Source organism: Thalassophryne amazonica, chromosome 16 (genome assembly GCF_902500255.1).
Source record: "Thalassophryne amazonica chromosome 16, fThaAma1.1, whole genome shotgun sequence".
Classification (NCBI taxonomy): domain Eukaryota; kingdom Metazoa; phylum Chordata; class Actinopteri; order Batrachoidiformes; family Batrachoididae; genus Thalassophryne; species Thalassophryne amazonica.
In genome coordinates this window covers 78,267,775-78,290,232 of record NC_047118.1, presented here as the reverse complement: position 1 = coordinate 78,290,232, position 22,458 = coordinate 78,267,775, and the positions used below count along the sequence as shown (strand labels likewise).

The 22,458-nt window shown below is 41.8% G+C and overlaps 1 protein-coding gene across 1 annotated transcript in view; it reads right to left on the bottom strand.

Annotated features, from left to right (window-relative positions):
* Window positions 1-2,253: 2,253 nt before the first annotated feature.
* wnk4b (WNK lysine deficient protein kinase 4b) overlaps window positions 2,254-22,458 on the bottom strand; it is a 60,129-nt gene continuing 39,924 nt past the window's right edge. Inside the window, exons 12-23 of the mRNA XM_034190166.1 lie at window positions 22,342-22,415; window positions 22,108-22,243; window positions 20,140-20,256; window positions 13,624-13,773; window positions 13,463-13,517; window positions 11,623-11,733; window positions 10,945-11,504; window positions 9,584-9,629; window positions 9,045-9,474; window positions 8,216-8,421; window positions 8,030-8,124; window positions 2,254-2,858 (exon numbers count right to left, since the gene is read on the bottom strand). Coding sequence (XP_034046057.1) covers window positions 2,856-2,858; window positions 8,030-8,124; window positions 8,216-8,421; window positions 9,045-9,474; window positions 9,584-9,629; window positions 10,945-11,504; window positions 11,623-11,733; window positions 13,463-13,517; window positions 13,624-13,773; window positions 20,140-20,256; window positions 22,108-22,243; window positions 22,342-22,415 — 1,983 coding nt within the window. The 3' untranslated portion in view covers window positions 2,254-2,855. The remainder of the gene's footprint in view (window positions 2,859-8,029; window positions 8,125-8,215; window positions 8,422-9,044; window positions 9,475-9,583; window positions 9,630-10,944; window positions 11,505-11,622; window positions 11,734-13,462; window positions 13,518-13,623; window positions 13,774-20,139; window positions 20,257-22,107; window positions 22,244-22,341; window positions 22,416-22,458) is intronic.

Genomic DNA, 22,458 nt, shown 5'->3' with positions numbered 1-22,458 from the left:
CACTAATGAGGTCAAAGGTCAGTCAGGATATTTGTACAGGCAAAAACCTGGCTCTGTTGTCTATTTTTAAACATTCACAGTCACTGATTAAGTACATATTTCAGGAATCATTCTATCCTGATCACAACATTGAAGGCAGTTACGTACTTACAAGTTGAAATGACCCCCCCAAAAATGATTTCACTGTGAGGTTTGGGTGATTCTTTAACTACGGGCACTATTGGCCTTGTAATTTCCACCACACCATTGCCTTACAATATAAAGCACCTTGGGGCAACTGTTTGTTGTGATTTGGCACTATATACATGTGCTCTGATGTCAGTTTATCTCCATAGAAACTACCCAAACAATCTTTCATACAAACTGTTTAAAGGGACATTACAGTGTTGTGGTGGAAATTACGGCAATAGTGTGGGACAACTACATTTTGTTTAAAAAAATCACAACAGTTGTATGACATTGAATACCCCAATTATGTTTTGATTATTTACTGATATTTTATTCAGAGATATTTTAAAACATTAGAAAAAACATTTTTTTTACCATTCATTTTTATCATTGAAGATCAAAAGTCTGGGTGTGGGACAAGCACAAAACGGCAATATTTGCATATAATGATGCTGAAAAAAGGTGAAAAAGTCATCATAGACTACTAGAACAAATTTCTTAACACACTTTCATTGTAAAGATAACTATAAAAGTGTGAAATTTCCCTTTTTTTTTCCTGTTTTTCATACAATATGATCAAAGGACATAATAAGTGCCCATAGTCTAAGAATCACCCATTTACGTTACATGAAGAAATTCCAATTTATTTTCGGTGTGTTTTTGTGGTTAAAGTACAGATATGAATGTTTTACTAAGCGTAAAAATGCACTTAGTCATTACGCATGGTCAAGAATAAAGTTCCGCATTGTTGTGCAAATCGTTAAGTTCTGTCACATTGTGAATGAGGCGATTTGTCTCCACACACACCCCCATATTCATCCTACCGTCAGTTGCTGAACAATTCAGATTGCTCCAGTTTGCTCCTCAAAATCCACAGCAGAAGAACTTTGTGATTGCATGCTGAGTTGGGCTCTGTGCCATGGAGTGGCGCAGAAAGGAGGAGACAGAGAGAGAGCCAGATATGTGACTTCACGTGGGTCTCGTCTCATGGGTTTTCCCATTGGAATGAGACTTTTAACCGACTTGGCATCACTGTCCTTCTTCAGCATACTGCAGCAATGAAACTGAATGCAGTACAGCAGGGTTTAATTGTGCGCACGTCAGAGAAGAACGCTGTCACGCTCTATTAAGGATCACCACTAATCAAGATGGAGCAACACGCTCAGTTGCGACCTCTACGACATGAGGTGAAATGAGGGTGGTGCGTGACATTCATGGAAGATTTTTTGACAGCCAAAAACATGCTCCACGAAAATCATGAATATCACGCACCAACACGCACTATTAAGAAACCTATTCAGATGCATTAAGTCATGTTAAGAATGTCAGGAATGTGCCAAGAATGATGCAAATATGACATTCATAACGCGTCTTGCCTATGTGTAAACGCACCATTAGATGTATTGAGATTACACTGAACAGATCATTTCTACCGCAGCTTGCAAACTGCCCACACACACACTCACTCTGCCTGCCTCTCCGCCCTCCACTCCAGCTCCGCCCCCAGATGGGCGGGCCGTTCTCCTCGATGTGGATGAGTAAAGTTATGTGACTATGTTTGAAAGATGTTGGATTTCGACATTTATCTGTGGTGAGTGCAACGCATTGTATTAAGCGGTATGTATAAAAGTACAGTAACACTGTGTTCTGTCCATGTAGTGTGATAAGAAGACAGTAGACATCATGGCATCTAACATAAAATTATTATTACTGTCATTATCTGTATAAGGAGATATGATTTAGTATTAGTATTATATGAAGTTAGCAAAGTAGCAAATTAGCCATGAGACATACTGCTCCAACCTCTCTTGTTTATGAATTAATAAAATATCAAATGACAAGGATCTATTTTAGGTGTTATATAAAACAAATAATGAACACTTTTTCATCCGTGCAATGTAAAGAATATTTCATGAGGTGACCATGAACATTGAAATGTTCCATTCAACGAGGCTCTTGAATGGAACATTTCAATGTTCATCACATGAAATATTCTTACCATTGCACTCATAAACATTCATTATTTGTATTATACATAAGAAATAATTCAGTAATACAACACCAAAAAAAGAAGAGAGCATAAACAGACTTCAGATGTAAGATTTAATCCATAAATAAAATATCCTGTTTGACAGGTTAATGATATTAGAGCTACTGAATAAAAATAAAAATTTATCTTTAACCAAAACCTTTAACACATCAAATATACATTTAGAATCCCAATAACAGTCCCCCTGAAGTGTGAAACAACATTTCACAAACAGAATTAAATATGTTTGAGTCTGATGCAGTTATTGTGTTGTCATTGTGATTTGATAAGTAAATGTTTCTGAAATGCTTAAAATTTCAAAGCAGAAATGTGACATCAGGTTTAATTTGAAAAGCCAGATGCAAAAAATAAAATAAAACATTTCAAAAAAGCAGCTATCGAACATATGACAAAGTACATACTGATATTAAATTAGTTCTGGTGAGAATGGGGGAAAAAAAAAAAAAAAAAAAACTTCACTATATTCATTCCCATAAAATAACAACAAATTTTTAAAGATCAACTCTGGATTAGAATAAAAGTGCAATCTTTCAGTCTCAGATAAATACATCCCAGAAAAGTGGCTTCATCGTCATGGATGCCCGTCTCAGAAGATCATTTCCAGTTCTGGCGTGAGGTCAATGTGGAGGCAGCCAGCTCACTAGGTGAGAAAGGTCAAAGGTCAGAAACTGCTCATGCAAATCTAGACTGTGGTTCCACAGCTCACATAAAACAGCCAGCGAGGTGTTATCCCTACAATCAATTCTTCATTTGTCGCAGTGTTATTTATAGTCGTGTCTGTGTAGTTACACGGAGGATACATGCCTGCATGCATGTGCCAAACAATGTAACAACAGTCTATTTTATCCTCACTAATGATCAGGATTCTAAGATGCTTAAACCTATTCATCCTTGGTTGTAACTCGTTCCAAAACCAGAGGAACAAAGTCCTCCAGTTCCCATAAGAGTACCACAGTCTCAGATTCAACACAGAGGTGGTGCTTTATAATGCCCCCAAAGAATGCTTTTGTGACATAACTCTGATGGAGTCCAACACCCACTGAGGATGTGCTTGACTTTCTGCTGAGAATGCAAACTTAGTGCTCACTTCATTTGTCCAAGAACAGAATAACTAATTCTATAAGTTTAGTTAATGTATTCAATACTTTTTAATCAAAATTGTAGAACTTAAAATCTATTCAGTTATATTATGTGTCACTTTGTTGCCACAGTTTTTTTAAATAACCACTGGTCAAATTTTTTACAGTGTGGTGATGCTGGTATCTTTGAAGGATTATGAAGACCCAAGTCTTTGTGGTCCATGTGCTTCTGACACATGGACTCTAACCGGTGACCTACGGCAACAAGTCGTAGGTACAAGGAGTCTCAAGGGAATCCTTGAGTGCAGCTGGAATGACTATTTGTAAAGTGATCAGTTACTTTGTGAGATTTAGGTGAGTCATGCTACTGGGATCATGAAGGAAAATCAGCTATGACGACATTACAGTTTCCTGGGTATGATCCAGCTTTCAGGTGCCTCAGTGCTTATGACAAGTCCAAGAACACACCCATGTATCACCTGGCTGGTTACCGAATGGAATGGTTCAGTCGTGGGAGCACCAGGACTAGGGCTGGGTACTGAACTTTGGTTCATTTGTGGCACCGACAGAAATGCTTCAGTAGTATCGAGTATCAAAACATGCCCCGTTTTTCTGTGCCACATTTCGGTACCCAGAGGTTAATCACGTGCAAGAAGAGCGGTCCACAGCCGTCCTCCTCTCAGCATTCAAGTCCGCCTGTGGACGTTACAGAGCACAAGCAGCCTGATTCGAAATCTCCACCACCGGACTCCGCTTCATATTATGGTACCAATGACGGCTACTTAATGTTACTGCAACTTAATGGGGAACAGAAATGGTTTTTGAGAATTTGTTTGTGCATTCCTTGGAAAAAATTGTTATTCATACACTTGCAGAATGTTTGAGCGCAGTGTAGATAATATTATTTTAATCTAATTTGCCATTAAATTGACATGTAAACGGCCATTGGCTGAAGTCAGTGGAGGGCACCTCGGGGTGACGTCACTGCTTGGGATCTCCTCAGTTTACTGAGCTCGCTGATTGAAGTTCTATTACTCTCGTCAAGTAACAGGTGGAATATGCCGGAAAGCTGCGCATGTTGGCAAAGCCACAAACGGAGGAACAAGGGAGACAATATTTCCTTCCATAAATAAGTGGTTTTGGTTCTTCTTGTCACTTTGTCCGTGACATTTGGTTGATAAACAGGTGGATGTTTTCTGTCCATGCCTGTGTCATCCGAGAACATAGACGACACTTACACACACCACTCACACACAGAGATGTGCACACACACCACTGACTTCATGAATGAAACTCAGTCAATAAAGGATAACTGTGTAAAAATATAAATGTTTTTTAATGGTTTTAGGAGCTGCGCTGTTAACCTCCAAAACGTAAAAACCGAATTATCCGCAAACCGTTAATTGCAAAACATGAATACTGAAAAAATATCTCCCAAAACGTGAATGGGGTCTCGCAAAATGTGAATATCATACATATGTATTTTTTTTTCCCTCAGTGTAAGTAGTTTATGTATTTCAGTTTACGGCTCAATTACTGCAGGAAATCTTGATCGCAAACCCAATCACCGCAAAAATGATTTTTTTTTTTTTTGCAGGGATCACTACAGCCTGAGGAGGTGATGGGACAGTGTCAGACGTGGGACATGTAGACAGTCCCTACGCTTCTGTTTCTTTGCCGCCTGCTCGTTCAGGTAAGTATTATTTTTCTGGCTCAGATGACGGTTCATATGGATAAAAATAAGGTTGTAGCTCCCCATCTACCTTCCTGAGGTTAGAAACTAATGTTTGTTTTTGTACAACGTTTCTCTTAAGATTACTGAGCCTTTTACGGGAGGGGGAGGTTTCTGTCCTCTGCGAGTTTGACAGGTGGACTGTCCCAGTCAAAGTCCTCACCTGACACTATCCCGAGTGGGACGCACCCAGCGGGACCGAGCGCTTGACACCAGAAGCAAGAACTGCTCAGATCTCCTCCTCAAACTGCAGTGACCCCCGCAAAAAATAAATAAATAAAAATTATAACTTTTGCGGTGATCAGGTTTGCCATCAAGATTTCCTGCAGTAATTGAGCCGTAAACTGAAATACATAAACTACTTAAAATGAAAAAACATATATCGTGAATGATATTCATGTTTTGTGAGACTCGCATTCATGTTTTGGGAGATCATTTTTCAGTATTCACGGTTTGCAATTAATGGTTTGTGGATAATTAATGATTTGCAGCTGATCCATGTTTTGGGGGTTAACAGCACTGTGCTGAAAACAGCAGCAGCAGCTGGGTTCAGTCCAGCAGCGCAGCTTAACTTTCAACACTAATATTTTGGAATGTGTGGGTGTCAGAGTAAGCTTAATACTTTCCTGACATGATTTAATGTTAATTAATTTTACTGGTTCGATATCCAGGTCAGAATGCCATTTTAACACGCATTTTGCAAGTGTTTTTCTGAATGTGTTCAGTCACGAATCCCAATTGAAAATGCATTAACATCCGGGAACTTCGTCAGTATTTTGCCCGGTTAGGAGGCGTCATGTCACCGTCCATGAAGGGACGTTGGTGTTTAGTGGGCAGCATTGGGAGTGTGGACTCTAGTAGTCATATATAACCTCTTTGTTGGTGCCTCTGGCAGGTAATCTCAGAACGAGGCTCATCTCCCCCCCCCACCCCCCACCAGTGACGTCACCCACCTGACTTGCATAAATGGCGGCAGCCAGTCGATGTCAAACCCTCTCAGACCACGACTAAAACAAGGTCTTTAGTGTTTCTTGAACTATCAAAAGAACACATTTGTGTTTATTCATGCTATAAATAATCCGTGGACGTTTCTGTTCCCCTTTAATATGTGCATTGCTTTGAAGCAATGAAGCACTGCTTTGACCCACTGCTTCGTTGGTTCTTTGCTTCACTGCTTTTCAGAAGCAGCAAATCCACTTCTGAACCCCTCTCAAAGCCATTAAAATATGTAAATCTTGAGTCACTTTTGTGTGGATTGAAGTCATTGACTGGGCCTCCTGTCTTGTTGCGAGAAAGAAAAAAGAACTGTCCTCCATTCCGTTGCTCCAAATGCTGCGCGGCAATCTGCCGAGTCAAGTTAGAAAGATAGAATCTGGTCGGAATTAATAACTTCAAAACAAATCGCTGCTTAAATCAAATGACACCTCTTTCTAAAAACTGTAATACAAACAATAAACTGCAATCGTTCAAAACGTTTTTTTCCTCCCAAAATGAGACGTCCTGCGCTGACATGAAGCAGCCGGCTGAGCTCAACTCAGAGGTACCAACTCCTCAGTAAGAAAAGTAGCTATCAGCTGTCCTAAAAGTCGCCAATTGATGTCATCATCTAATTTGCATATTATTTCCATGGTATAACGTCATCACAGATGCTGTAGGGGAAAAAAACCGTTCTGGGACAGATCAATGAATACATTATCAATGTTTTAATATTGTTTGGTAAATTCCATATTCATAAATGCAGAGAATTGAGAGACTCACTACACAGACTTCTGGCTGAACTTGAACATTATATAAGCAGTATTAAGCTTATAGACTCTCCCGAATGTCATAAAACCGTCACGCTCTATATGGAATGAAGACAATTAATGTTAAAGAATGCCTTTACTTTGTTACTGTACAATTTATTTATTTTTTTTCTATCTCTTTGTGGCCTTGTCCTTTGTTCATTTGCTGCTCAGTTTACTGTTAATGTATTTTTTGGGAAAAAAGTTGTGACAGACAAAAAAGTGAGTAAAAACACCTTCATAATATTTAGAACTAAATAAACTTGATTGTTGGTTTGTTTGTTTATTTTGCCATTAAAATTGGCCATCTTTCTCAAAACAACATAACTTCTCAAAGTCAGGGCTTCAGAGATTTTGAGAAGCCGTGTGCAGTGCAACAAATGAGGTGAGTAGGCTGAGCGAGTCTAAGTCAGGTTTGACATTCAATGCAGGAACAGCTGTGGAAGCATCGCGCGTGCGTGTTTGAACGTGGAGGACTGTAGATATCCCTCCACTTGGTGCTTTGCAATAGGGCTCCCCTGCTGCTCTGAGAACTGAGACTAGATCTGAGTCGCCAAACACCAGAAATGTCTCCAGTGATGCCAGGAAAAGTAGCTAGATTTGTCACTAGTCGCTTTTGAGAAAACAAGTTGTCAAGAGGGTTTGGAAAGTCGCCAGATTTAGCAAAAAAGTCGCCAAGTTGGCAACACTGCAGAGTGTTTTCAAGTGTTCTTTTGCACTAGAAATTATTTGTTGTTTATTTTTTGTGTAAGAAAACTGCTTGGAGTGGAAAATTACCAAAGCTGAAAAATAAAACTCAAGATTTGTACTATGTGTAATGTAATTTTCTTTCTGTTAGAACTGATCTTATAAAATTGGTATCAAAAGAAGTATCGTTCAGGAACCAATATCAAAGTGAAGGTATCGGCATTGGTACCGGTATCGAAAATTCTTGACTGATACCCAGCCCTAACCAGGACACGTGAACTGATGCCAAATAACACTTTCAAGAACCTGTGAATCGTGGTACAACTTTAAACTTCTGACTTCATATGTTTTTGTTTGTTTGTTTTTCCCCTCAGGTAAAGCCATCAGTATAGACATGTTTCTACCGCTGGGATTGGCCCCAGAATCATTTCAAATGTGCGCTTGATCAAGTTAAATGTATGATGAAAATACTGCAGCTTTTTGGGAATCCTTTTGAGTTGTGAAGTTCACAAGCACACAGGACCCTCACCATGAGACCATATGCAGAGGTGAAGGTCACGGCCCTGCCTGACCTCTCCTGAGACCCGCTGCTGCTCCCGCTGACAGAGCTCTTTCTCATGATGCCTGTAACGTGATAAAACCACACGGATGTTTCAGATTACATTCATTAAATCCACCTGCCGTGCTGCTCGTAGGCTGTAATGTGGTCTCCCACCTGTAGGGGGCAGTATGTCCAGTCTCTGCACACTGTTTTTGCATGGAGGAGGGTAGATGCCTGTCTTCGAGAGGCGACGCTGGCGATGGTTGAGCATGGTGGCCGGTGAGACAATGCCAGGAGGCGGGACCTTACCCATTCTCTCGTAAAGTTCCTCGATCTCTCTCTTCTGATTGACCTGCAGGTTTTGCACCTCTGACAGGTGTCTGGGAGTAAGGGGAGGGGTTAAACATGTTCACCATGAAGAGCAGGAACTCATCGGTCAGCAACACATTTTTATTCCACCTTTAGAACAAGCGCACACTAATTTCAATAAGCAACGTTTCCTCCGACCACAGAATCTAATTTACCTGATGAGCACATCTGCAATAATTCAGAAATGCAACACCGTGCAGGAGAACGCTGCTGGTTTAAACAGACAGATCAGCAACGCAGTAAGACTGTGTTTTAGTCAGAGGAGGCGGGCCCAGCAAAAAAGGTGAAGGAGGGTGGGCCAAATTATTCACACTCACACCATATATATACAGCCTGTGACTGACAGGTGTCAGCGTGCTGCCAAGCAAAAGAACACAAGAGCAATCAAAACTTTCTGACGTCCACCAATCCGGATCACCTCCAAAATTTAGTGGCGTCTTCCACGTCCTAATATCTTATCTGTGGTGCAATTTTGGTGAGAATCCGTGAAGCAGTTTTGACGTAATCCTCCAAAGCCAATATAAAGTGAAACTTGAATCGGAGTACTGTACTATCCCTATTTCTACTTCCTGTCTGATCAGGGATTGAACCTATGACCTGCTAGTGACCACTTCAAACCTGAATAACCAATTACCTTTGTCGAAGCTCCTGAAGCTCCTCCCACATGTCGTCATTCTCACCCTCTGAGTCGTCGGAGCTAACTAAAGATGTTGAACGGCTCCATGACTGGCTGAAGCTGCTGCCAGTCATCTCCGGACTGCCCCCTGACCCCTCCCACGAGCTCCTCAACTTCTGATCCGCCCTCTTCCCCTCCTCTTCTTTTTCCTTCTCCCCCAAACTTCTACCAAGGTTGTCATTGTAATACCGGTGACTGGGGAGTGACACAGTGGTGGTGCTGCGCTCTGATTGATTGTGCTCATCTGTGCTCCTCTCTGAGCTCTCTGATTGGCTCTCCCGGTAGGGAGGAGAGGAATAAGCAGTGGGTGTGGTTTGATGAAGTGAGGAAGGCTCTTTGGTGGGTGTCACCTGGAATCGACCCACTGTGAAAACTGACGGTTTTGTCACTGAGGAGACAGAAGGAATCGCTGTTGTCAAATTACTGACTAAAACCAATTAGCCAGTGAAAGAGACTCCAAATTTAGCTACTGTGAACATTTCTAGACATCGTCTCACCTTCCACTGAGGGAGAGACAGCAGCTGCAGAGACAGGAGGGGACACCTGGACAGGAAGAATGGATTTTATTTCTGTGACAGATGCCTATTCTAAAACAGACTGAGGACTGCACTTAACAAAAACTGCCAGTCTGTCTGTCCCTCCTCTGCACCTGTCCAAACCATTTTGCCTCTCCCGTCTCCAAACCATCGTACCTGTGCTGACTTATTTTCTTCACCTCTCTACCACACTCTACATTACTTTGGACAGTTGACCCCAAGTATTTAAACTCATCTACTTTCACCACTCCTACTACTTTGGACAGTTGACCCCAAGTATTTAAACTCATCTACTTTCACCACTCCTACTACTTTGGACAGGTGACCCCAAGTATTTAAACTCATCTACTTTCACCACTCCCACTCCACTCCACCATTCCGCGGAGCTCCCTCTCATTCACACACATATACTCAGTCTTGCTCCTACTGACTTTCATTCCCCTGCTCTCCAGAGCGTATCTCCAGATTTCCAGGCTAGACTCAACCTGCTTTCAACCTGCTCTCCACACTCACTACACACCACAATGTCATCTGCAAACATCGTAGTCCATTAAGACTCCTGTCTGATCTTGTGTGTCAACCTGTCCATCACCATTGCGAACAGGAAAGGACTCAGAGCCCAACCTTGATGTAATCCCACCTCCACTGTGAATGCATCTGTCATTCCTAATATGCATCTAACTGCTGTCACACTGTCCTCATAGGTATCCTGCACCATCCTCAGAGACTTCCTCATACAATACCAAAACTGTTCTTTTGGCTCCCTGTCATAAGCTTTCTCTAAACCCACAAACACATTTTCAACTCAATTTAATTAAATTTATTTCATTTATATTGCACCAAATCACAACAAAGCTGTCTCAAGGTGCTTCACACAAGTAAGCACACAGGCAATAATGGTAAGGAAAAAAGACCCTCTAATGATTTGAGGAAGAACCCGCAAGCAAACCAGACTCAAAGGGGTGACCCTCTGCTTGGGCCATGCTACAGACACACTTGACATTTCAAATATACAGGAAATTTTGTGAGTCCATGCTGGTGTCCAGGACGGGAGGCTGGCTTGGGGGGGGGGGGGGGGGGGGGGGGGGGGGTTGTCCACAGATCCTGTCTATTTCATGAGCATTACAAAAAATAGCAAAAAAAAAGGCACCCACTCCCACTTCTGGATGGAGCCACACCTCGGACAGAGAGAAATAACAGAAAACACAATGCAACTCTTTCTGGCCTTCTCTATACTTTTCTATTAGCACTTTCAGAGCAAACACTGCATCTGTAGTGCTCTTCATCAGCATGAAACTATACTGCTGCTCACAGATCCTCACCTCTGGACTTGGGTCTGGCTGTGTCCGTTGAATGCTATCCTCAAGCAACTCGGGGGTGGAGCCTGCTTGAGGGGCCAGGGGGCTGATGAACAGCTGAGAGGTAGATGGAGGTGGAGGAGAAGAGGGGGATTGGTCTGAGAGGTGGAGGTTATGGGTTTGGCGTGGAGAATCAGGTGCTATGGTCGGGACCTTGAGAGTTGAAAATGATGGTGGCAGGGTTTGGGTGTGAGGTTGAAAGATTTGGTTTTGGGTCCCTGGAGGGGGCATAAAGGTCTGGGCCACACTCATAGCCAAGGACAGCACATTAGCCAATGAAAAGAGAGGTTGGTCAGGGGAGGACCAGGGTGGAGAAGGAGGAGGAGCTGAAGGAGTGGGCAAGGTGGTGAGGAGGTTGGAGTTGCTGGACACCGGATAAGGGCCATAGGCAGAGCTTTGGGAAATAAAAGAGGTGTTGTAAGGAGAGTAGGGTGGAGATGGGAGGATATACTGTGGAGCAGGAGGGAGGTGGGAGAGTGGAGGGGCTAAGTCTGAGTTGGAGAACTGTTGGGAGTAGGGAGAAGCTATGTGGGAGGAGTATGGAGACAGAAAACACAGCAGACATGACATCAAGACATCATCATCGTACTACGCTCAGCAAACCCTGACTGTTCGTGTGTGTGCATGGAGGTGTGGCTGTACCAGATGACGTGTGGAAGGACTGGGACCTTAGCGGCCTGACAGGAGGTGTGGCTTCAGAGTCAATGTAGAAGTCTCCGCCCTTCAGTGGGGATGGGTCATCATCGGCAATGTCTGACAGGATGACAGTTTCAGGTCTCTGTTCAAGTGGCATCTAGACCACAGCAAGTTTGGTACTCATGGGTGCTACTGATTCTGTATAGTACTACTGCATTGATAGACAATACTAGACCAAAACCACACCAAGACTAGACCAAGACCACACCAAGAGTAGACCAAGACTAGACCTAAGTATCAGCTCAGTGAAGCTGACCCCCCACCCACATAAAAAATCCAAGCAAACACACTGAGTGGTTAGTGCTTCGTTTTGTCAGGATCCAGCCCCGGGGTGGGGTAGGTTCACTTATTTCCCATTTTCATAGCTCAATTTTCTAGTTATTAGTTTAATTTTGAGTTCATCATTTATTTTCTGTTCTATATTCTGTAGTCTCTGGTTTTGTTTTCTGTTTATTTTTGGATTTTCTGTTTTTCATATTTTAGTCATGTGGTTTATTCAATCATTGTTTCCATTCAGTTATGGTTGTTTCCACTGTGTTAGCCATTCTGGTTTGTCTCCTGATTCTTATAATGTAGTCTTTAGTTGTTTCAGTCCTCTTGTGTTCTTCACGTAGCTTATATGATTGTCTTGTGTTTTGTTTTCTGTTTTACAGTTCAGATGGTAATTTATAGGTTCTTTGCTATGTTTATTATCTTCTTGACTTTAGCCATGTTTAGTTTCTTCCTTTATTGTCACTGATTTTGGTCACCGATTGCATTTCCTTCACGTACACCCTTGCACCTGTCTGTTTCTTCTTCCCCACCCCCCCGTGTGTTCACTTACACTCTTGCACGTGCTTGTTTCATCTTTGACTCTGTTTTGTCCTTAGGTTCACTTACTCTCTTGCACTTGTCTGTTTCATCTTTGTCACAGTCACCCTGAATCACTCCCTCACACTCTTGCATCTTTTCGCTTCTCTTGGATTCACCCAACCACACCTCCCTTCTGGAACTTTCATCCACACATGCACCTTGTTAAGCTAATTGCCTCACCTGTGTATTTAAGGCCTTCACTTTCTCCACTCCTCTGCCAGTTCGTTTGACCTAGTCTGCGTTCCAGCCACCTTTTGCTCAACCGTGTAAGACCTTGCTTTGTGTTAGACCCTGTTTTTTGCCTCAGCCCTTGTACTTGGACTCACTGTGCTTTGTTGAACTGTGCTTGTTTTTTGACTCTGATTCTGCCTTAGTCCTGACAACATTGCTACTCTGTGCCACTGAACCCAGTTTGCTTTGACCACGCCTCAGCCTTATGTCTACCTATTACCTCTGCCACCTTGACTGATCACCCGTGTACTGAATCTGTGCCAGTTTTTCCAGATAAAGCCATTTATTACTCCAACTCCAGTTTCTGTGAGTCTGCATTCTGTGTCCTGCATTCTGTTCATTCCTCACCATGAATCCTGACACGTTTGTGCATATTTGTGCCATTAAAATTTTTGTTTGTGCTGTTGCTGTTTTTGAGATGAAATTTTTTTTTTTTTTGATCATTCAGAGGTCATCGTCCCCCCAGCTTTCTCCAAAATGAACCAGACTGGTCTACTTTTTTAGTGCTTTGTTTCTGCTGATTAGTGTCATTAACATTTTTATTTGTGCTGCTATACTTTCTGAGATATTATAAGTTTAATATCTTTATATTTTTTATGTCCGTCTATCTTTTTGTCAATCTGTCTGTGTTGTCTGTCTGTCCACGCTTCTGTCATTCTCTATGTCCATCTGTCTGTAGGTGTGTCCATCATTCTGTTCTTACCAGGCAGTGAGGAGGAGGACAGTGTTCTGCTGAGGCTCTGTGTTGCCATGTTTGGCTAAAAAACAGATGTCAGAATAAACAGTGAGAAAATGACAAACCTTCAGTTCACATGAATTTGTACGTGTTTACAAACATACACATGTGCGCACACAGACACACACCTGGGATTCAGTCAGGTATGGCAGCTTGTCAGTGTTGTTTCCTGCGTTTGGCTGCAGCTGCTGCATCATGGACTCTGCCCTCTTGATGATGTCATACATGCGGAAGATGAATCCTTCACGTTCTGACGGGAGAATGAAATCTCTGTGGAGCTATACAAAACACAAAAACAATTATAATTAAACAATCTGAATCTGCTTCAGCCTCAGGATTTGGAACAATGTTTCAGTTTCAAAGGTGGTAAAAGATCATGTGTGATGTTTTAGGTGTAATTCCATTAAACTTCCAGGTGGTGGTGTAAGAAACACAAACTGAAATAAACTTCCACACAGTGCCAGTGAGATAAATGCTAACTTGAGCATTACAAACATGATAAAAAACAATCTGCTAATAACAAATTATTATTATTTTTATAAAATGTATAATGTGTATAAGTCAGTGGTGGGCACAGCTAACTGAAAAGTTAGCTTTGATAACCATTGATCTGCTAACTGGAAAGTTAAATTTTGTAATTTTTTTAAACTGCTAAACCGCTAAGTTTTAGTATTAATTCGGTCGCAGCCACATCTGTCAGCTACTGATAAGCCAATTTCGAGTTTAAGCACCGCAGGGGCTGCTGGGTAAATTTAGAATCATAAACACAAAACGAACGTACAAAAAATAATAAATCCAAAATAAATAAATAACAAAATAAAACCCCAAACACTGTCATCATCTTTATCAAAAGCAGTAAATCGCAATATTATATGGCTGCGACGCTAAGCGCGCTCTGATTGTCTGATTACCAGTCTGATATTTTCCCATATCAGACTGGACAATCAGTCCAAAATGCATATTTCTTTACAAACCAGGAAGCAAAAACGCGATTAGAAAAAGCAAGTCGGACATGAACATACTCCGTAAATATCTAAAAAGCATCTGAAAAACAGATGCAAAGCTTACCAGCTAACGACCGGACCACCTGTTAGCAAGTTCTTCACGGAGGTGAAGCGAACAGGTCTGACTATGAGCCGTCAGCAGCTTTCACATTCGGGCGATACTGTATGTTAGCATGGTTATATATGTAATAGCCATATAATAAACAAATTAACCTCACTTGCTTAGTCTGTACGGGGAAATATCAGACAGACGTGTTCTCAGTACGGACCAAGCGAAGTGAGGTCCGTGCAGTTAATCAGGTCACAGTCAGTTAATAATCCTTTAGTATTAGAAGTCACAATTTATTTCTATATTATATATTTATAAACCGTTAATGGAGCTGCATTCACAAACACAAAACAAATGCATAAATAAATAATAAAATACCAAACACAGTCATCGTCTTTATAAAAATAAGTAAATCGCAGTATTAACAGTCACAGTTTCTCTGCATTATATTTATAAAAACAGGAACGGCTTACCCATGTTGCGTTCAACGCGACCGGTAAAATCTACACCTCACCCATCGCATTGAGCTTCTCCACCAAAGGAAACCCATGTAAGATTTGTTTTTACATCAAAATACAGCAATGTGTTTTTTCACTTTAAAAAAAGTAAAGATTTGCATGCACACGCTGTTTTTAAAGCAGGCACATTAACTGTTGATTTATGTTATGGGAGCTCACTTCAACAGAACAGACTGTTGCAGACACACAACAGACAGGAATTAACATGTACGATTTTAGGGTTTACAAACATTTTTGACTGTTAAACTTTACTCACTTTACCAGCAAAAGAAATGTTAGCTGACTGATAGTTAGCGGAACTAAAGCTGAAGCTAATTGGTCCGCTGATGGTTTTCAAAGTTAGCTTAAATGCTAATCTGCTAACAAAAAGTTAGCTTTGCTAATTAGTGGTTAGCGGATTAGCAGAACTGTGCTCACCACTGGTATAAGTGTCACGGGCCACGTTTCGGTTTTAGTCCTGTTTTGCTGTCCTGACAGAGTATTCCTCTTCTGTGTTATTGGGCATTTTGTTTATTTTTTGTGCTATTATTGACATTTTCCGTTAACTTTTCATATACTTTAATTTCTGGGTTTTGACTATTGAGTTCACTGTTTGCAACCATCCTTCTTGTCTGCTCCTGTTACCTGTTTTTGAACTACCTTTTGGACAATAAAACAAGCTCAACCTGCCTCCCATTGCAGTTCTTTGCATTATGGTCATTGCCAAATGTACCCCACAGAAAGCTCAACATTGTGCGAGGTCTTTAAGGCACAAACTCAGTAGCTACATGAACAATTATTAATTCACCTATAAAGGTCCTTACTGACTCATCAAATGAATCAGGAGAATCAGAAAACAGTTAGAGCTACTGAGTGTCCAGCAAGTTCGGATCCTCAGTTGTTGGCAGTGTCCACACCCCAGGAAGCAACAATTTTCCCCTCATCCAGAGCTTCATCTTCCTACATTCAATTGGTGTCAGGGGGACTGGAAACCTACTGGTCTTTTCTCTCCCTCTGCCAAATGACATGCAGATTACACCCCAGGTGTTACCCAACAGAAACTTCCAGGACTGGCCAGAGAGTGGGCTGTAGCAGAGTGGGACTGGCAGGCCAACATCTGCCTCTCAGTCGACTCCTTTACACAGGCTAAGAAGATGGCCCTTGAATGTGGAGCACAAAGTCAAGAAATGGTCCATTGTGTACTGTCACTGAAGAAAGGTTTAGGACACTCTCTACAAAGTTCCAGACCTCAGCTCTGGACAGTGCTCAGCAAACAGTGAGTGGACTGCCTCAGCCCTCTGGGACACATTCGTAGAGGGCCTTTCTGAACAGTTAAAAGACCATTTAGTTCCTCTGGATCTTGTCTCCAACCTCAATGACCTGGTGGAGCTTGCCACCAAAGTTGACCAATGCTTGTTTCATGGCTGCTCTGTGTTGTTGTGATTGACTCCTCCCACTCACTTCCTCTTGTGACGTGAACTCAAGATCCCCGGCATGAGAGGCAGACACTCTGACCAGTCGGGTAAAACCCGGGCTCTAGTCTGTGTGGTCAGAGTATCCTTTGGCAGTCATGGGGAGTGAGGACTATTGCCTATCAGAAGCACAGCGACATCTGCTGGCCTCAATCACACCTGCACAAACATGAGCTGGATAGTCTATGTTCCTCTCTTGGACGATGGCAATGCAACCCAGGTCCAGCCGATGCATCTCTCCAGTCATCATGACACCGGCCAAACCAAGCTTCCCACTCCAGACCAGTCTCCTCCAGAGCAGCCCATGCAGATCAGCCACTCTCATTTGTCTCCGGAAGAGAATCGATGATGTCTCATGACGTCTCATCACTGGCCTTTGCATCTGTTGTGGGGCTGCTGGCTATTACACGGCGGGATGCTCGGTAAAAAGGCAGGCTCATAGTCAACAGAAGGATGGTCAGATGGAAGATGCCAGCCAACCCTTTTTTGTTTGAGCTGACCACAACAACTAACAGTATCTCAAATCTCCCCATAGGTTAACTCTGGCTAGGAAGAGGAGCACTGTTCTTCACCAGGTAGAATGTCACTCTCACCTGTTGCCCCAATAGCCACACTGAAAAAAACAATGCGCTCTCTAGCCAATTTGCTCCTAATAATTTGGCCTCTGAAGCGCCAGTGTTTTAGCCTACCACATGCATCCTGGAGTGATGGTGTGAGAAATGGAGCAGGAGTTGAAAAGGACCCTCCAGGATGTTCAAGTGCCAAATGCCACCACACTGGCTGTTTGTTTCTGAAATCCATCGCTCACAAGTCTTGCAATCGGGGTTCTCCTCAAAGTTCACATCATACTGGTGGTGCCAGGACAGAGTTTTATTTAGCAAAGATTCCGGTGGCTCACTTTGTATGCTCTTACATACTCTTGTGGTCCAGCCTCAAGACAAGGTGGGCCACAAGAGTATGTAAATGCCTGTTTTATCTATGCTCAGAGCAAGAACTTTAATAAGCCCTCAGTTGGTCTCCTCCAGCCTTTTCCATTTCCTCCTCACCCTTGTCCCACCTATGTATCTATGGAATTTATGTCCAAGTTGCCTTACTTTGGTGGCTCTCAAGTCGGTCCTCAAGGCCCACCTAATCTACACCTTTTCAGTCTCTCTCTGCTCTGCCACAAGGATTCATTCATTCAAGTGTACAACCAACTGTACTAAATGACAGCTTGTTGCAGAGCAGCGCACAAAACATAGAGGGAAACACTTTTCATGCAATCTGTCATCATTACTTTCCTCCTCAATGCTTCCCTCATGATTTCTGCTCCACATAATTTGTTTTTAAGCATCCACGAGCATTGGTTATGTGCATGTCTGACTATAATAGACCATTAAAAAAATAACCCACTTTGAGCCACTGGCTAAATTACCTTCTGCCATGGAGACAGCTGAAATTTTGGTCAACCATGTCTTTAGCATTCACGGTCTGTCCACTGACAGTCTTGGGCCCCAGTTGTTACGCAATTCCCGTGCAAATTCTGTCAGTTGTAATTGGTGCCACCATCTACCACCTTGGATTATCACCCTCAGACTAACAATCAAACCAGGTGCTATAACAGGACCTCCAATCAGTTCTGAGTTGTCGAGTTTCTCAACAGCCCTTGTCATGGGCAGATAACTTAATTTGGTTAGAGTACACGCACAGTGCACTTCTTGCGTCATCCACTGGATTGTCTCTTTTCTATTGTGTGTACGGTTACCTACCACCTCTTTTCCAAATACAGGAGGAACAAGCAGTGGTTTCCTCTGCATCTGCAGATACATGATGCTGCCACCTGACCTGGCAAATGGCCCATGTGGCCTTGCTGCACTTGTCTGTGGCGTACCAGTGGGCAGCCAACAAGCACTGGTTGGCAGCTCCTTGTTATTATCTGGGTCACAGTCTTTGGCTGTTGACACACAACACCCGCTGTTACGGGTGCCATGCTGAAAGTTAGTACTGAATTTTGTTAGACCCTTCCTTATTAGTCTTTATGCCATGTTTGCATGTTCCTGCACATCCAGGATTGTTTAGCAACCTTTATAATTGCTGTTAGAACAACTCCTACTCGCTGTTAGAACAACTCCTACTCACCAGATTGTATGAGGTTGGCCCTGCACTCTAGTGTTTCTTGTCACTGTTTTTTTTTTTTCCCAAGTTACATATTTTTTTTTGCTGTTATTCCAAATGACTGTTTTTCACCTGCGGTCTTGGACTTTGTTGATATGGGATTTGCTGGTTGCTGAACTCTGCCTGGTTTATGGATTACTCTGCTGCTTCACCCTAAGTACGTCTGTCACTGTGTGAACTGATTACTCATGTGGCTAATGTGATACTTTTTTCCCCATGGCTCTTGTCTGCTGCCGTTAGCTGTTTTTTAAAAGCCTTTTGTACAATAAAACCAGTTCAATCTGCCTCACGTGGTGGTTCTCTGCATTGGAGTCCTTGCCAAAACCAGTCACACAAATACACCAAAAACTGTGAATAGATTACTGCATCATTAATGTAAACTGAACATGTATTTGTGCCATTTTGCAACTCTAACGTGGTTTTAATGGCCCACAGATTCCAGGGGGCACTGAGCACAAGTCAACAAAATCAATTAAAACTTCCAAGTACATTCTTAAAAAAAGGAGGGGGAAAAAACAAGACCTTAGTGGACAAGAAAACTTTAACTGAGTTAATGTCACAAGACTTCTCTAGTTAAGTTTAAATAACTTAAAAAAAATCTATGCAAATTCTTACATCACTTTTTCTCATTGAGACAGCGGTTCATTTTTTAGACTGTACAACATTAACAAGGAGCAGAGTTCACAAACAACAGTTCATAAATTTTTACATTTATTCAAAGTTAATTATTTTACATAAATTATTTAAAAGGCTTTTTAATTCAGATTTTAAATTTCAAGGAGCAGATTTGAAAATCAAAATAGGCAGATGAAAATATTCAACAAATAAGATCACTATTAAAGGTGTCGTATTGTGCAAAATCAGTTTTTAATCTGCTTTTAACATTTTTCTTGTAAAATGTGACTCAGCTGAACCCAGTTTTATTCATAAAGCACTTTCAATCAGCCAAAACTGAAACAAAGTGCTGTACATGACAGTCATTAAAAACAACAAAGCACCCCAACAACAATAAAAACAACAATAAATAAGCAAAACAACTAAAACAGAACAAGTCTCATATTGTGTTAAAAGCCAGTGAATAAAAGTGGGTTTTAAGACTGGTTTTAAAAACAGACAGTGAAGAGGCCTAATGTGCAAGGGCAAATCATTCCAAATTTTTGGACCTGCAACAGAAAAAGCTCTACCCCCCTTGAGTGTTTGCTTGTACCTTGGTACCTCAATGAGTGACATTTAACATGACAAATGTAGCCCAACACAAAGTAACACTTGTAACACAAATGGCCCACAATTCTGTTTTCACAGACCTCCTCCTGCTTTAAACATCATTTTAGCTTCACACGGCTCGTTTTATACTTCTGTGACATATGTAACATGAACGCACCCCAAATGCTTCAATTTTACCTCAGATTATTAAAACACCACAAAAACGCTCTCTCCTCTCTCTCTCACACACACACACACTTCTCACCATCACAGACGCAATGTCCTCAGGACTGTCTCCATCCAGGTCAAACTTAAAGGTCACCATCTTACTGTTGTGAGTCTGCAGCTGACATTCCACCACCCTGTCCACCAGGTCCGATACCTGACAGACAGACAGAAAAAAAAAGGACAGACGGACCTTTTCAGAGGTAGATGGTTGGAAGTCAGACAACATGTTTGATAGTCGGGACTAGGGATGGGTATTGATAAGATCTGAATCAATGCCATTATTGATTCCGCTTATCAATCCGATTCCTTATCGATTCCCTTATCGATACATCTTGTGAATTTTCTGTGTACTAAAATTAGGCTTTACAGGTTTTCTATGTCAACAACATTTTAAATTGGTCACTGGATCCTTGATCTCTGGACAAATAAAAATAAACAAAATCTGTAGTTTTTGTCAAAAGAGTTTCCTTTCAGACATTTTGGCATGAATGTCACTCCATACCTCTGAGCTGAGCTCAGCCAGCTGCTGCACGTCAGCGCAGGACGTCTCGTTTTGGGAGGGAAAAAAACGTTTTGATCGATTGCAGTTTGTTTGTATTACATTTATAACATTTGGAAAGAGGTGTCGATTTAAACGGCATTTCACTTTGAATTTATTCATTCCAACTGGACTATCGTTCTAACTTGACACGTCAGGGAACTGCACAGCGTTTGGAGCTGTGTGAACAGAACGGGGGACGATTCTCATTTCTTTCTCCCAACAAGACAGGAGTCCCAGTTAGTGACTTTAATCTGCACAAAAGTGACTCACGATTGACATATTCAGGGATGAAAGTGGTGAAAAACAAAAAGGTGAAACCCAAAATTACTCCCCCGACACCACCCACATGAAAATGTTTGAATTCTAGAAGCTCTGAAATGCAATCTGGGACTATTCCAGACAATAAACTGCAGTGAGTGCAGCATCCATTTAGGTGAGAAAAACCCAACTATCCTTATTCAAATTCATTCCAGTAGTATTCTGCTCTTACTAGGATGCAGCAGTTTTCTAGCTTGGCAGATAGTTCTGGAGAGGAAAATTACTGAAGAAATAAACAAACTGAAATATGGTTTGACCGAAAGAAATTGTCATTAAATTAAATAAAACAGGGATGAAGTGGAGGTGTAAGAGTCACTAGGTGTTCACAGGAAATCTCTCTCTCTCTCTCTCTTTCTTTAAAATTGTATTGTAGCATTATTAGTATTATGAGTTATTATTACTATTATTGTTATTGCTATTCTTATTATTAATATATAAACAAAAATAAGTAAAAAAAAATACAATTTGTAATACATTTGACTCTTTTACGACAAACTCTGAGCCATTAATTGTTTATACAGAAAACAAATGCACACAAACGTGCTAAGATGCGAACTGGTTAATGCTAACTTTAACAGTGAAAATGCAGTAGACATGCTAACGCTTTAGCATCGGCCCCGTTTTTAAGTTATAAAATACATCTAGCAACTGTTTCAGAAGACTAACAGCTCAGTTTAACATAAAAAAGGTAAATATTACTCACAGACATGTGCTCTTTAGGGTTTTAGTGGGGGAAAATTAAGATAAAGCGAAATAAAACAATGAATCGACGAAGCAGTAGATTGAAGCACTGCAGGGTCTGTAATCAATGTAGAGAAATTATCATTTTCCTGAAAAACATCCCCCAAAACAACAGCCACTCTGAAGGACCGATAAGGGGATCGTTAAACAAAAAGGTTATTGATGTCGGTGGATCGAATAATTTCATAACGATACCCAAAAGGAACTGGTCCTCGATACCCATCCCTAGTCGGGACCCAAAGCTGTTTTGTGACAGGGTGGATCTGACACCAGAACAGAGCACTAAATCTGACTCGAGCAGAAACAATAAAGTGACTGACCCTCAACACAGGCAAACACACAGACGGACAGCCCAGGCAGGCAGGTAGAGACGCACAGACAAACAGGCAGACAGACAGACTTTACCCCTGTGATTCTCAGTCGAGACCTTGCTCTCCTCCTGAATAGTTTGGTCGCTGACCGTATGCTCACTTCCTTGGTGCCCCTGTCTGATTGGCCATCAGTACCATCACTCAAACCTGAGGTCACATCGGAGGTGTAGCTGCAGGCAGAGAAGCAGGAAGTTCAGGAACCAAAGACGCTTCAATGCAAAGCTGCTGCAGCCGTCGGTCCAAAACCCTGAGCTGCATTTGATGTTACCTGTCCACAGGTGAGGAGAAGCCGCTGAACGATCCGGACTGCCGTCGTACCGCTTTATGGGACACGGCGATGCTCTAGATGAAAGGTGAGAAGACTTCAGACTGACTCAGCCAACAG